The following is a 17,060-nucleotide window of genomic DNA, read 5'->3' as shown; positions in this document are numbered from 1 at the left end:
GCTGATTTAGATGCTGAGCATGTGGACGGGCGGGACATGTGGACGGGCGGGACATGTGGACGGGCGGGACATGTGGACGGGCGGGACATCATTTTTTTTCACGGTTCAGCAAATAGGGTAGTGAAATTTTCCTGCTGAAATCAACAGGTGGTGTACTGCTATCAGATGGGGGGCCGGGACCTGTGGCATCCATTGCTGTACCATCACTCCTCTCAGTGGAGGCTGTTGAGAAAACCTGACATTTTACAGAGGAGGCAGAGAGCCCAGATGAGGAGCAAGAAGAAGTCTGCACTGTTTTCGGATGTGGGCCTTTCAGGTGCTGTTACCAATGGGTTGCATGGCAGCTCTTCATATGTCTTGTCCAGCATGTGGTGCCCAAGCGGCTGGTGTTTTGGCCACGCTTGATCTGCTTCAGACAGAGACTACAAATAGCAATGCTGCGATCTGCTGCACATGTGTTGGAATAAGCCCACACCAGAGAACTTGTGGAAGTCTGCATGGAGTCAGCAGTGCCCGGCACCTCTGGAGTTCTGTCATGTAATGCCATCGGTTGGCTGTCCTTACACCTGTCCATGGAGGACATCCTGCCTCGTTGGAGTTCTGCCTCCTCCTCCTCACTGTCCTCCTCTGTTCTCTCACCCAAGTACAGGCAGTGACCTCATCATCCCCATCCTCCTTATCACTGGACCCAACTTGGCAGTGTGCTGCGGCTGGGGGAACATGACTGCCAATTTCTTTTCCCTCACTGGCGCCCCCTCTCTCTAGGCTCACGTCACCCTTTACCTCATCCTGGGAACCAACATTGGAGCATTCAAATTGCTGCGCATCCTCCAGCAGCATGGGACTGACACCAGGATCACATGATTGAGGTGACTCCTCCATGCATGATGGTGGGGCTACAGAAGGAGCAGCTGTGGTGGACAAGGAGCCTGTGGAACAGGCCACTTTGGCAGCTGTAGTGGAAGGCAAAATATTATGATCCTGGGTGACAGAGGATGAGGATGGCTGAGTTATCCCCTCCCCCACCTCTTCTGCATGTTGTGGCTCAATAATACAGCCAGCACCAGAAACAAAGGACAAGCGTGCCCTGCCTGCAGAGGATCCACCATGTCCACGGCCACCACTGGTCACTGTGGACACAGAGGCTGCTTGCCCTCTCTTAGCTGCCTGTGAGAATCTGCCTCTCCTTCTTGGACTTTCCGACATGATAGGGATTTTTTAGGCAATTTTTCTACTTTATTTTTCTTTGTGGGATGGGATTTTGGTTCTGGGGTGCAATATGTTTGTGCTTGGTGCACTTTAAACTGTTTTATTGTTTTTTGGGGTTTTTTTTACAGAAAATAGGGGCTACAGTAACTAGGGATACATTAATTTTTTTGGCCACAGCAGTAATAAAATAAAAAGGTAAAAAATTAAGAGAGCCAAAAAAAAATGGTGATGCAGCAGGAAGAACACTTGTGACTGAGAAGGGGGAACAGCAATTATGCCCTCAATAGTTTGGCTGCTGTGGCAACAAAAAATAAATAAAAAAATTCAGAAAGCCAAAAAAAAAAAACGGGATCTACGGCTGATGCAGAAGGAGGAACACTTGCGACTCAGAAGGGGGAACAACAATTATGCCATAAATGGTTTAAGTGCTGCAGCCAATAAATAAAAATAAAATTAAAAATAATAAATTACAAAAAATACAAAAAAAAAAAAAAGGATACCAGTGCTGACAGAAAAGGGGAACACTAAAGATGCAGCAACAGGGGGCATGGCTGTGACACAGACGGAGATGGCCGCCCAATCCACTCGCTCCAACACACAGGTCTGCTGATACTTCTGCACGGGACACCCGATGCTCAGACTATGGGGAAATCAGAGCGCAACTCCGCCCCTCGGTCCCGCTCTCCGCGGGACACGGGCACCCAGCTCACATTTTCAGGATCTATCCCATATAACTTTACAGCATAGGAAACATCTCCACCCCCTACTTGAGCTCCTTCGATCCAGAGGAATCACATACAGGTGGAAGTTCAAAACCCTGATGAAGTCACGAGGCACGTGACGCAACGCGTCGGTATGCCATTTCCGGTTACGAGGTGATGCATTTCCGGGCGCAGCGGCCATATTGCTCTACCCAGTTATCATGCATTACACCCATAGGATGTGGTGACAGGCGGTTTATACTGGGAATACATGTGAGTGCAATATCGGTTATACCTTTTTCCTAATAAATGCTTCCTGCACTATGGAAGGATCTTTGCTTTGTGTCTCACTTACATGGCCTTGAGTGGAGGTGGAGTGGATAAGGTGCATTTGAGAGGAGTCTAAGTCTCATCTTACTGTCAGTTTGATGAAGAAACATCTAAAAGTATTCGTTATTGGGGTGACTATTAGCTTTTGGGCCCTGTGTGGGTCAGTGTGTGGAGGTGAGCAGGCATTGCTGCCATTTCAGGATTTTTTTACACCAGAGTGAAGATCACCTTGGCACTATCACTAGCATGAATTTTTTTTTTCAGATCACAGATGTTTATGTATGGAATTTTTATATTATTTATTGTTTTTTTTAGTATCCGGTCAGGTCCATAAATATTGGGACATCGACAAAAATCTAACATTTTTGGCTCTATACACCACCACAATGGATTTGAAATGAAATGAACAAGATGTGCTTTAACTGCAAACTATCAGATTTAATTTGAGGGTATTTACATCCAAATCAGGTGAACGGTGTAGGAATTACAACAGTTTGCATATGTGCCTCCCACTTGTTAAGGGACCAAAAGTAATGGGACAATTGGCTTCTCAGCTTTTCCACGGCCAGGTGTGTGTTATTCCCTCATTATCCCAATTACAATGAGCAGATAAAAGGTCCAGAGTTCATTTCAAGTGTGCTATTTGCATTTGGAATCTGTTGCTGTCAACTCTCAAGATGAGATCCAAAGAGCTGTCACTATCAGTGAAGCCATCATTAGGCTGAAAAAACAAAACAAACCCATCAGAGAGATAGCAAAAACATTAGGCGTGGCCAAAACAACTGTTTGGAACATTCTTAAAAAGAAGGAACGCAGCGGTGAGCTCAGCAACACCAAAAGACCCGGAAGACCACGGAAAACAACTGTGGTGGATGAGCGAAGAATTCTTTCCCTGGTGAAGAAAACACCCTTCACAACAGTTGGCCAGATCAAGAACACTCTCCAGGAGGTAGGTGTATGTGTGTCAAAGTCACCAATCAAGAGAAGACTTCACCAGAGTGACTACAGAGGGTTCACCACAAGATGGAAACCATTGGTGAGCCTCAAAAACAAGAAGGCCAGATTAGAGTTTGCCAAACGACATGTAAAAAAGCCTTCACAGTTCTGGAACAACATCCTATGGACAGATGAGACCGACATCAACTTGTACCAGAGTGATGGGAAGAGAAGAGTATGGAGAAGGAACTGCTCATGATCCTAAGCATACCACCTCATCAGTGAAGCATGGTGGTGGTAGTGTCATGGCGTGGGCATGTATGGCTGCCAATGGAACTGCTTCTCTTGTGTTTATTGATGATGTGACTGCTGACAGAAGCAGCCGGATGAATTCTGAAGTGTTTTGGGAATATTATCTGCTCATATTCAGCCAAATGCTTCACAACTCATTGGATGCTTCACAGTGCAGATGGACAATGACCCAAAGCAGACTGCAAAAGCAACCAAAGAAGTGGAATGTTCTGCAATGGCCAAGTCCATCACCTGACCTGAATCCGATTGAGCATGCATTTCACTTGCTGAAGACAAAACTGAAGGGAAAATGCCCCAAGAACAAGCAGGAACTGAAGACAGTTGCAGTAAAGGCCTGGCAGAGCATCACCAGGGATGAAACCCAGCGTCTGGTGATGTCTATGCATTCCACACTGCAGGCTGTCATTGACTGCAAAGGATTTGCAACCAAGTATTAAAAAGTGAAAGTTTGATTTATGATGATTATTCTGTCCCATTACTTTTGGTCCCTTAACAAGTAGGGTGCACATATGCAAACTGTTATAATTCCTACACCGTTCACCTGATTTGGATGTAAATACCCTCAAATTAAAGTTGACAGTCTGCAGATAAAGCACATCTTGTTCGTTTCATTTCAAATCCATTGTGGTGTATAGAGCCAAAAATGTTAGAATTGTGTCCATGTCCCAATATGTATGGACCTGACTGTAGTCCAAAACTGATAGACACAGATGTGGCGCATAAACTGAACAATCCTCTGACTATGGAAGAAATTATCTCTACAGTGAAACAATTGAAATCCGGAAAGAGTCCAGGGCCAGATGGATACTCTGCAGTTTATTATAAAACATTCTCTGAAATGCTGGCACGTCCCTTTTTGAAAGCCTTTAACTCTCTTGAACACCCAGAGGTGGATATGACCCATCTTTCGGAGGCACAAATAACGGTCATCCCTAAACCAGGGAAAGATACTACACTAGTTTCCAACTATCACCCAATTTCACTACTCAATGTAGATCTCAAAATTTACGCAAAAATTCTAACAAATCGGCTTTTAACAATCATACACTCCATCATCGCCAGAGATCAAGTGGGATTCGTTCTGGGCAGGGAAGCTAGAGACAACACAATGAAGGCAGTAATCATTCACCATTGGCTCACTACCTCTCAACAACAAGGCTTTTTTTTCTCTCTTTGGATGCGGAGAAAACGTTTGACAGACTAGCCTGGGACTACTTGCAATCGGTTCTCCAGAGGTTGGGTTTGGGAACCCAATGAATACATATTGTTATGGCCCTATATGTGAACCCCACAGCAAGAGTATGTGTTACCGGGAGTCTGTCGAGTGCCTTCTCCATCCACAATGGGACACGGCAGGGTTGCTCCATCCCCACTGCTCTTCATACTCACGCTAGAACCTTTCATTAACTGCATTCGGCAGTCATATGATGTCCTCCCATTCTCACCACGCATGTGCGGCTCAGGGAGTGCGCAGCGTGGCGATCGGCGGTGTGCGGTGTCCCTCGGACACAGCGGATCACTGATCCACGGAAAGAGCCGAAGATGTCGGCTCGATCATGTGATCAGCTGTGTCCAATCACAGCTGATCGCATAGTAAATAGGGAAATGCCGGTTATTGGCATTTCTCTCCTCTCAAGCTGTCACGCTGACAGAGGAGAGCCGGTAATCGGCATTCCTCGGAGGGGACATGTACACCGATCATCAAGGCACTGATGATCAGTGTGCCCTGATGATCTGTGTAGCCCTAGCAGTGCCACCTGTCAGTGTCCATCAGTGCCAGCTGTCAGTGCTCATCCATGCCACATATCAGTGCCACATCAATACTACATATCAGTGCCTACCAGTGCACATCAATGCCACATATCAGTGCCCATATGAGCTGCCTTTCAGTGTCACCCATCAGTGCCAGTCAGTGCCACCTATCACTGCCAATCAATGCTGTCAATCAGTGCCACCTATCAGTGCTGCCTATCAGTGCCGCCTATCAGTGCCAGTGCCATATATGAGTGTTGCCTTTCAGTGCCCATCAGTGACACCTACCAGTGCCTCATCAGTGTCCATCACTGCCACCTATCAGTGTCCATCAGTGCAGCCTATCAGTGCCTATCACTGCATCCTCATTAGCGCACATCAGTGTAGGAGAAAAATCACTTATTTACAAAATATTATAACAAAAACTAAGAAAAGTTTTTTCAAAATTTTCATTGGTTTTTGGTTTGTTTAAGAAAAATAAAAAACCCAGAAGTGATTAAATACCACCAAAATAAATCTGTCAAAAAAAATGATAAAAATTTCATATGGGTACAATGTTGCATGACCGCGCAATTGTCAAAGTGTGACAGCGCTGAAAGCTGGAAATTGGCCTGGGCAGGAAGGGGGTAGAAGTGTCCTGTAGGGTAGGGGTTAAAATCAATTTCGGCATATCTCATGCTGTGAACATTACCCTGCCAGCGGCCATGGTTAAGCTTTGCAGAGACAATTTCCCCTTCTCTTGGCAACCGGAGGCCATCATGTACCTTGGTATCCAGTTGCCAAAATGCCTCAATGAATTATTCACAAGAAATCATGTTCTGCTTTTACGCACTGTGACAGAAGATCCTAAAAGATGAGACAAACCCAAGTTTTCCTGGTTTGGGAGAGCGGCAATTTTTAAAATGAATGTGCTTCCGCGCCTTTTGTATATCCTACAGACCGTACCAATTGAAATCCCCCAGAGCTTCCTAAAAGCCTACCAGAGGATATGCTCACGGTTCCTTTGGTGTGGGAAAACCCCACGTATTAGCTATAGCCAACTGACACTACCCAAGCAGTTAGGAGGAATAGGACTCCCCAATCTTACAAAATTCTACTGGGCGTGCCATATATCCAGAATAGTAGACTGGCATGTCCATGGTACAATAAAAGATTGGATTAGTCCGGAAGCCTCCTTTATGGATGTACCCTTGCAGGCGATTCCATGCCTAGCTAGCAAACACCTTCCTTCTGCTATCCAAGCGCACCCTGTGATCAAACCGACCATTCTCACCTTTCACGCAGCATGTAAGTGTACTGAAATCTCCTCGATCCCGGGCCCTATGACCCCTATCAGAATGAATCCAGATTTTCAACCAGGTATGACACCAAGATTTATACCGGACCTCTCATCAAATTCAGTCATCCGGGCCCATCAGTGCTTTCATGCCGGAAAGCTAAGGGATCGAGCGTACTTCACTTCACAACAGCCGGCAATAAAACTCTCCCCGTGGACATACCCTCCAGCTTCACCACTTTCTCACATCTGCTCCATACTTGATGTCTATGTCTTGTAGTCTGACAACACTCGAAAAACTTTGCTTGAAAACCGCTACACGACAACATGTCATTTCCACTGTGCATACTCTCCTAGATGCTCATATATCGGCCGATTCAGGGTTAGCGTGTCCAAAGTGGTCTACAGACCTACAAACTGAACTTTCTCCTGAGAAATGGGAACAAATCTTTCACACAGCACACAAAGGAACAGTGAATGTATCGACCCAGGAAACGAATTACAAACTGTTGTCCAGATGGTACAGAACACCAGATAGATTACACAAAATGAATCCGACGCTTCCAGACAAATGTTGGCGATGTCAACAATCCCTAGGAACTCTCTTACATATCTGGTGGAAATGCTCAAAAATTCAAACTTTCTGGATGAAAGTTCACACACTGATTCACCAAGTTACCTCTGACTCACTAGAGTACTTACCTGCTGAATACCTACTGCACTCCTCCTCCTCATCTAGTCGGGCCTACCATAAGTCACTAGTGATGGATCTGGTGAATGCAGCAAGGGCCTGTATACCGGCACACTGGGGTTCCCCACTCGTCCCCTCACTAAAAGAATGGTTCAGACGTATAAACAGAACAGAGGGAATGGAGGAGCTGATACCTACAGCTAAGGAATCTCCATCTACATTTATAAGTATTGGGCTTGGCTGGGATCATTTCATATCTACCGAGATTTACCGTGTAATAGTAGACTAATGACATCATCTATTCATCATCAACACATTTCCAGACTTTTCTACAATTTCTAGTGACTCGAGCAACGGATTATTACCCTCTCTTTATTACTTATGCTACATATGCCCCTCTCCACTCCCAAGTGAATCCACTTCTACTGCAAAGCTCTACCTCCTGGGATTGTGTAGATTGGGAGGGGTGGGGGGTCGTAGTTGGGGTGACCAGACCCATAAGGTTTCTTTACTCACTATGCAATAAATGGAATCAGTGAGCGCTTAGTAATATAGAAGTTATGGCACAAAAAAGGTCACCACAATAACACCTCATAAAATACACAATTATAAAGTGCAGAGCTAAAAAATATATACTCCAGTCTGGTAATAAATGATAAATGATAAAATAATAGTAAAATAATAGTAAAATAATAGATCAGTAAAATAATATAATAATGATACAATTGGTGACAGTTGGTGGTAGGTGCTAGGTACAGGAGTTGACTTCACGTTCCGGTGGCGTGGTGATAAATAGTAAAAATACACACTCACCAGATGCGTATCTTTCATATCATCAATATAACCATAGGTCCTCCTCATGGGATGGGATGGATGAGCTGGGCAGTCTTAATGGACTCTCCCCCTCTGGGTATTGGGCAGCCAAACAATCGTCTCCCTTGGTGTAAAACACCGGGCATCAATGTAGAAGCCTCTTAGGTGGATGGGCAGGATCCTGGTCAGCTCACAGCGGAACTAGTGTCCTCCTCTGGACTGGTGGACTGGTGTCATAAGTGATGTGGCTCCTATGCCTTGAAATATGGGCTCTAGAAATTAATGTTGGCTCACTGGGGAGCCAACATAAAATGGCCCATAGTGTAGTATTTTTAAAATTAATTTATTAATCCACGTGGTTAAGGACATAAAAAAGTATACAGGCAAAGGTATACTGACCATATACAATAAAAAGATGGTCACCGGACCTATGATAGGAGCCAGTAGAAAGACGTCACGACGTAATGGCCCCTCTGAAGTTGTACAATTGTACTTCCTCAGAAAGGGATAGTCATCACGCCAGTGCCGTGTGTCATGTCTAATATATATATATATATACATACACAGTGTTAATGGAAACGATCATAAGACGCCAGCAAATGTGCAGTGAGCTCGCACCATCTTCCTGCACTTCGCGCATGCGCGGTACGTGCGGCTTGTTAGGTAATGGCTGACGCATGCGTGGTTCACCCATGCCATATTGCCGGAGAGTGGAAATGGCCGTGAGCGCCATTTTGCCATAGTCCGGTAAATATATGTACAGGCTGAAGACCTGTCACTGGAATGATTGTGACAGTTGGCAAACCTCATATAAGTGAGGAAAAAACAAAGCAGCGATGCAGCAGGGTGCATAGTGGGCATGCTGATGGGGTCATTTGCTGATCTATATGCAGAATGCCCAAACATAGTGATTTCCCAGTGGGGAAAGATAATGCGCATATACCGCTCTATGGCAAAAAACCATCATATTAATAATGGGGCATACAATATTCTAAAACAGGTCAGTAAAAGAATAAACAGCATAATAAGAATATCATAATAAAATATAAAGAACAAAATTAAAACCCCATGAGATAAATGATTAGCATGAAATAAAAATGAATAGAATGACATTAAAAATTTAATAAAATACACTAAAAGCCATTAAAATGCATATAGGATACTAAATACTGCTTAAACAGGGCTAAAATCCAATATAATTCATATTAATATAGGATACTAAACAGGAATAAATGAAAATACTTAAAAATGCTCAAGATATGATAAAAATTATTAATATTATACAGTATTTATAAAGCGCCAATAGTTCGCTCAGCGCTGTACATTACAAAGGGGGACAGAACATGTGACAGGACAATAACAATACAATGCAAAACATGAGGGGATTGAGGGCCCTGCTCCTTGGAGCTTACAATCTAGGAGGGAGGGGATGGTGGTACAGGAGGAGATCGCTGTGGGGGATGGAGTGGTAGGAAGAGTAGAGGAGGTCGGCAATTAGCAGGGGGTGGGGTAGGCTTCCCTGAAGAGGTGGGTTTTCAGGGTGCGCCTAAAGGAGAGGAGAGTAGGTGATAATCTGATGGGTTGGGGCAGGGAGTTCCAGAGGATGGGTGACACCCTGGAGAAGTCCTGGAGGCGGGCATGGGAGGAGACCAGGGAACTAGAGAGAAGGTCTTGTGAGGAGCGGAGTGTGCGTGTTGGGTGGTACTTGGATATTAGGTCGGTGATGTAGTTCGGGGCAGTATGGTGGACAGCTTTGTACGTCAGTGTTAGGATTTTGAATTTGATCCCTTGCGCAATTGGAAGCCAGTGGAGGGATTGGCAGAGGGGGGTGGAGGACACTGAGTGGAGGCCAGTGGAGGGATTGGCAGAGGGGGGTGGCGGAGATGGAGCGGTTGGAAAGGTGAATGAGTCTGGCTGCCGTATTCAGGATGGACTGAAGCGGGGATAGCCAGCGGCGAGGCAGGCCAGTGAGGAGGGAGTTGCAGTAGTCGAGTCGTGATATGATGAGGGAGTGGATGAGCTGTTTAGTGATTTCTGGAGTTAGGAACGTGCGGATTTTGGCAATGTTGCGGAGGTGGAGTCTGCACGAGTTTGTTAAAGATTGGACTTGGGGCTGGAAGGATAGGTTGGAGTCCAGAATGACATCAAGTACTCTGGCCTGCGGGGCGGGTTTGATGGTGGCGTTGTTGGACATGATGGAGAAGTCAATGGGGAATGGGGTCCGGGCTGGGGGGGAAGACAAGAAACTCGGTTTTGGAGAGGTTCAGTTTAAGGAAGTGGAGCGACATCCAGTCTGATATGTCGCTCAGTAGGTGTGTGAATCGGGCGGAGACCGAGGGGTGAGGTGGGGGGTTGAGAGATAGATTTGTGTGTCGTCGGCATAGAGGTGGTAGTTGAAGCTGTGAGAGTGTATGAGTTGGCCAAGGGAGGAGGTGTAGATGGAGAAGAGAAGGGGCCCGAGGACAGAGCCTTGAGGTACCCCAACAGAGAGGGGGAGTGAGGGGGAGGTGGTAGCATTATAGGTAACGCTGAAAGAACGTTGTGACAGGTAGGATGAGAGCCAGGAGAGAGCAGAATCTCTGAGGCCGAGGGAGTGTAGTTTTTTGAGGAGGAGGGGGTGGTCGACTGTGTCGAAAGCCGCAGAGAGGTCAAGGAGTAGGAGCACTGAATAGTGGCCATTAGCTCTGGCAGTTAGCAGATCGTTGGAGAGTTTGAGTAAGGCAGTTTTGGTGGAGTGTAGGGGATGGAAGCCGGACTGTAGGGGGTCAAGGAGGTTGTTGTTGTTAAGTTGAGAGCATAGGCGGGTGTAGACTAAGCGCTCGAGGAGTTTGGATGTAAATGGGAGCAGGGAGATGGGTCTGAGGTTGTTCGGGTCATTGGGGTCCAGGGAGGGCTTTTTAAGTATGGGGGTGATGTGTGCATGTTTCAGAGGGGAGGGGAAAGTGCCGGAGGAGAGGGAGAGATTAAAGATGTGGGTGAGGGAGCATAGGATGGAGGGGGAGGGAGGTCGTAGGAGTTGTGAGGGGATGGGGTCTAGGGGGCAGGTGGTGAGGCAGGCATCAGAGAGGATCTTGGAGACTTCCTCGATGGTAGTAAGGTCAAAGGTGTGAAGTGTTGGGGGGGCTTCAGTATGAGGAATGTAGGGTGGGGTGGAAGTGGAGGTCAGAGCAGTGGTGGGGCCGTGGGAGAGGGGTGATGAGGGGGTAGCTGAGTGATGGGGAATGGGGTTGGAGGGAGTTTGAGCAGCGACGAAGTCCCTGTGGGTTAGGTCGAGGGGGAGGGGGGATGAGGGGGTAGCTGTGTGAGAGGGGACGGCTTGAGAGGGCGTGTGAGTTGCGGCAATGTCCTTGTGAATTGTGTCAATCTTGTTTTTGAAGGGATTGGCAATCTCAAGGGCAGTGAGTGAGGTGCTGGGTGGAGGTGGGGGTGGCGAGAGTAGAGAGTTGAAGGTGGAGAAGAGTCGGCGAGGATTGGAGGAGAGGGCCTTGATGAGGGTCAGGAAGTAGGCTTGTTTGGCAGCATGGAGGGAGGAGGTGTAGGTGTGGAAGGCAGATTTGTAGCGGGTGAAGGCTCCAGGGCATGACTGTGTTGTTTGAGGGATTTGGTGTGATCAGTCTGCCAGGGCTGGAGCGGTCGGGGTCTGATGTTGCGTGTGGTTAAATGCGCTAGTGAGTCAAGGGCTGTTGGTAGCGCGTTGTTGTAGGCAGTCATAGCCAAGTCGGGGCAGGACAGGGGGAGGATGCTGTCGTGGAGTTGATCAGCTGCAAAGTGGAGGGGGGCAGGATTAAGGTTGCGGAGGTTACGGCTGGTAGTAGTGAGACATTTGGAGGGGTAGGCGTTGGAGGACGAGGAGATAGAGAAGGTAATCAGGTTGTGGTCAGAAAGAGGGAAGGGGGTGTTAGTGAAGTTGTGGGGAGCACAGAAGTCATGGGAGGGGGCACGGGCTGGAGGGAATACTAAGAGCTCAGTTTTGGAAAGATTGAGTTTGAGGAAGTGGAGTGACATCCATGCCGATATGTCACTTAGTAGGATAGTAATGTGAGAGGAGACTGTAGAGGTGAGGAGGAGACTGAAGGGGTGAGTTGAGGAGGAGACTGAAGGGGGAGGTGGAGGAGGAGACTGAAGGGGGGAGGTGAGGAGGAGACTGAAGGGGCGAAGTGAGGAGGAGACTGAAGGGGCGAGGTGAGGAGGAGACTGAAGGGGCGAGGTGAGGAGGAGACTGAAGGGGCGAGGTGAGGAGGAGACTGAAGGGGCGAGGTGAGGAGGAGACTGAAGGAGACTGAAGGGGTGAGGTGAGGAGGCGGCCCTAGTGGACATGACGTTGGAACGTTCCTCCCAGCTGTCGGCTGTGTGATCGCGGTGCAGGAGGTTCCTCCCTTGGTTTTTCCCTCGTGGATGTGGCATTATAGAGGTGTCATTGCTGGTGTCGGCTGTGTGATCGTGGTGCAGGAGGTCCATCCCTTGGTTTTTCCCTCGTGGATGTGGCATTATAGAGGTGTCATTGCTGGTGTCGGCTGGACACCTTCCTGGTGAGTGTTATACGTTACTAATAACATTTTACTGGTATTAAACGTCCTGCACCATCATATCTCTTCTGATTCCTCCAGCTTTGCCCATGTTATTGGAAGATCATTTGCTGCTTAGCTGTTCCCTATGTGCTGATTGGATCACTATTGGTTGCTGTTCCTCTACTGGGATATCCTGCAGATCATCGCTCCCAGAGCAACATGCCATCATGCTGGTTTATAAATATAATCAGCATATAGCTCTGGTGAGGGGATTCCCGTCATCTGGTGTCGGATTCGCACACGGGGGGGGGGGGGGGGGTTGTTTTCAATATTGACATTTAGTTGTATTGGACTATCACTGTTATGGGGGCCGGACTTATGTTTATAGTTATGAATTTATTTATATTCTTATTATTTATCCTTGCATGTTTTGTGAATAATTAGCGCACTTTTTATTTGTACACTATTTTACCTTTTTTGGTTAGAGGTGCTGCTTATTATGTGATTTGTTTTGTATTTTCTGTGGCGCTTCTTATATCTGCTACAATTATACCGTACCATTAGTATTGCTTCCATCTGACATTCCCATCTTCTGAGGGGTTCAACATTCACTGCGTACACTTGGGATCCATTGAGGATCGGGTTACCGATTATAGATCCCTGGAGGATCGGGTCACCGATTATAGATCCCCGGAGGGTCGGGTCACCGATTATAGATCCCCGGAGGGTCGGGTCACCGATTAGAGATCCCCGGAGGGTCGGGTCACCGATTAGAGATCCCTGGAGGTCACGGTTTGTGTGTTTGTTGCACATGGTGTCACCTTCATACATGGTGTCATTTCTATGGATATATTTATATAGTATCCGTATCAATCTCATTATCAGAGGAGCGCTGCATCACTTCCTGGTTATAGGAAATATTTGTGACATTCAATAGAGATGAGAAGAATGAGCCGCCATTGGAATAGAGACGAAGGATCAGCATGCTGGGTGCACATCGATCGTTACAAAGATCCATCTCAGAATGGAGGGAGGCGGAGTCTTAGTTTGGAATAGAGAGGAGGGGCGGGGTTCTGTGTGGAGCATTCCAGTGGCTGTATGCCCTCCATACACCCAGAGATGGGCGTGGCCTCAGGTGAGACACCGAGAGCAAACCAATCCTGCGACATACATTGTCTCCCAGGACTAGGACTAGGCAGGTGCGCTTCCTTACATTCCAAATCAAAGTTCAGAATAAATGAAAAAATAATAGAGTAAGATAGAATAGAATATAAAATAAAAGGATAAAAAAGAAAGGAATATGAAATAAAAGAAAACAATAAATAGAATATAACTGAGCTCTGAAATTCAAATTTCGTTTAGAATAAATTTGATCAATTTATTACTTTATATTTCTGAATTTAGTTGAATAGAATACAACGAATATAACAGTTTTCCAACATTAGAATTTTGAATAGAATACATCTGAATGCTGATTCAATACTTTTTGAATTAGATTTGAATTTTCTGAATTTGAAACAAAACAAAACTAAACAAATTCCAAAACCGGAAAATGGAGGGAAATGAAAGGAAGTGAAGGAAAAGAAATGTGTTGGTGGTGCACACGTCTAGCCAGGACGGTCCTGCTATGCAGGGCTCCAATACAGAGAGACTTCCCCTCACTTCCTGTCGGGGAAATTGTTATCAGCAGGACAGGAAGTGAAAGGAAACCATTCTGACAGAGTCCTGGATAGCAGGAAAAACTGACAGGAGCTCTAATCCTTCCACACTCCATCCAAAACTGAAAACACACATTGTGGCTACAGATACACTGGGAAGGTTCCGGCTCCAGGGCTATCATCTCCATCCTGGCTACACTACTTAGGGTGTCACTGACCCACAACAAGCATGCAGCCAGTGAAGGCGGAACACTCGGACCTCCTGCATGCTTGTTCCTGGTCAGTGACACACTAGGAAGTGAAGTGAGGTTTAGGATGAAGATGACAGCCCCGGAACCTGCAGCTTTCTCCACAACTCACTCCTGTTTCCTGCCCTTCCTCCTATTGGCTGAGTATTGCACCAATCACCAATCAGATCATCCCCCTTGTGATGTCTCTGGGCGGATCTCTCACTCCTGGCTCCTCCCACATATGTTTATACAACCTACCCATACACCTACCCCAGCATGGAGGGGCTGAGTGAAGGTGGTGGTGATGGTGTGGAGGTGTCGGATCGGGTCACACAGATCATAGAAGGAGATCTGCCCGGCCTCATAATCCAGATCTATCCTGACTCTGGTACTGGAGACACCGCCGGGGAATGGGGTCCTATTACTGTCATGTATCACTGAGTACTCATCATTCCACAACACCTCCAACCCCCAGGACTTCTTATTACATCCAATCACTGACTGACCTCCTCTCCTGTCTATATTGGTGTAACACATCCCGACTCTCCAGTACTCTGACCCCCCGACATCCACGTCCCAGTAATGTCTCCCGGAGGAGAAGCTCTGACTGCTCATCACCTGAGGACAATCCTGGAACCTCTCTGGTGTTTCTGGCTGATTCTGATGTGATGATGACCAGGATGCAGTTTTCCCATCATCTGATATATGTAGATGATTACCAGCTGTCATCACATCCAGTAATATGTCTGTAACCCCTGACATCCCCCATGTTTGCTGTACAGCCCCAATATTTGGTCCTCCAGTGGGGGAGGGTTGGGGGTCTGGCCTGGATGGTGGAGCATTGATGGGACCTTTGCCCTTTGTAGTAGAATGTGGAGCAACATGTGTGCCTGTACATTTCTGTACATTGACCCCAGACATGATATCAGATAAACCCGTGTGTAATGTGTGTGAGATCCCCCCCACATCCCCATCCCCATCCCCTCCATCATGGAGGAGGTTCTCATGTCTCTCTCTGTCCTCATCTCCACCCTCAGTATCACACAAGTCACCTGTGTTTGATTCCTGTAGGACAGTAAGTGGATCCGTCATGTTACACAGCTCCTCAATGTCCCTCATCTTCCTGGACAGCTCCTCCTTCTTTATTTCCAGATCCCGAATATAATCCAACATGGGACGGGAGACCCGCTCTGCCCACCCGGAGATGTCCCTCAGGACTCTTTTCTCCAGGTCTTCCAGACGTCTCCTGAGGTCTCTGAACAGGGCAGTGACTCTCTTGGTTTCATCATCTGCTTTTCCTTGTACTTTCCTCCTGCGTTCCTGCAGACTCTGGACTCTTTTCTCCTTCTCCTCTCTCCCTGTCATCAGTTTCTGCAGAACATTCCTCAGTTTCTTCTTCTTCATCTCAGAGACCTGCTCCAGAGTCTCCACCTGGTGTCCCCGATGTTCTCCATCCAGGCTGCAGGACACACAGATACAGGTGGAGTCCTCGGTGCAGTAATACTCCAAGATCTTCTTATGGATGGAGCATTTCCTGTCCTTCAGGGAAGTAGTGGGATCACATAGGACGTGTTCTGGTGACTTGCTGTGGACTCTCAGGTGGTTGTCACACAGAGAAGCTTCACACATCAGACAGGATTTCACAGCCGGTACAGGAGTGTGAATACAGTGAGTACAGAAGACCCCGGACTCCTGCTGCTCTGGATGGGTAGACTGGAAGTTCTCCACTATATTACGTAGCTTCCAATTCTTCTGAAGGACAGGACGTTTCTTGAAGCTTTGATTACATTCAGGACAGGAATAACCTCCAGACCCCCTCTGTGTATCCAACACACGGCCAATACAGTCCCGGCAGAAGTTGTGTCCACATCTCAGGGTTACAGGATCTGTATAAAATTCCAGACAGACGGAACATTCCAGCTCCTTCCTCAGATCAGAAGACGCCATCGCTGAGAGCGGAAGAGAGAAATGAAAGTGAAAGTCTGACACTCCGTACCAAAACCTGGGTACGGTACAGGCCACTGACTCCACTTCCCCTGTGGCACTCACCCATGGAGGTCTCATCTGGACCCATTCGCCAAGACTGAGCGGTCGCAGAGGAGGTGGTGTCAGCTTGCTCCTATCACCGCTGAGCACCTTCCTGGTTCTCCCTAACCCTCCCTCTCTATCCTTTATCTCCTTTGAGGCGCACTGCATCCAACTCTTCTCACCAACCCCCCTAAGGATCGTAGTGATCTACAGACCTCCTGGGTCCATACCCCTCTTCCTGGACAACTTCACCGTCTGGCTTCCCTTCTTCCTCTCCTCTGAGCTACCGACCATCATCCTCTGGGACTTCAATATCCCCATCAAGGACAACAACCCGGCTACTTCCCAATTCCTCCACCTAACCTCCTCCTTCGCGCTCACACAGCACACGCAATCCTCCACCCACATCAGAGGGAACACCCTGGACCTAGTCTTCTCCCACCTCTGTACCCTCAACCAGTTCTCTAACACCCCCTTCCCTCTCTCCGACCACCACCTCATCACGTTCTCCATCGCCCCTTCCCCCAACCCCCCCCAAAAACACCAAACCATCACCAGCCGCAACCTGAACCCGGCCCCCCTCCACTCGGCCGCCGACCACCTACACGACAGCATC

At 47.4% G+C, this 17,060-nt stretch overlaps 1 protein-coding gene across 1 annotated transcript in view; it reads right to left on the bottom strand.

Annotated features, from left to right (window-relative positions):
- LOC149440573 (E3 ubiquitin-protein ligase TRIM21-like) overlaps positions 1-16,363 on the bottom strand; it is a 33,165-nt gene extending 16,802 nt beyond the window's left edge. The window contains exons 1-2 of the mRNA XM_089658433.1: positions 16,321-16,363; positions 14,687-15,399 (exon numbers count right to left, since the gene is read on the bottom strand). Of these exons, the coding sequence (XP_089514559.1) occupies positions 14,687-15,399; positions 16,321-16,363 (756 nt within the window). The remainder of the gene's footprint in view (positions 1-14,686; positions 15,400-16,320) is intronic.
- Positions 16,364-17,060: the final 697 nt, after the last annotated feature.

The sequence above is a fragment of the Staurois parvus genome, unplaced genomic scaffold (assembly GCF_062004578.1).
Source record: "Staurois parvus isolate SC_StPar_1 unplaced genomic scaffold, SC_StPar_1.0 ptg001068l, whole genome shotgun sequence".
In the NCBI taxonomy this organism is placed as follows: Eukaryota; Metazoa; Chordata; class Amphibia; order Anura; family Ranidae; genus Staurois; species Staurois parvus.
The sequence above is the reverse complement of the archived record's forward strand: the minus strand, read 5'-3'. Positions and strand labels throughout refer to the sequence as shown.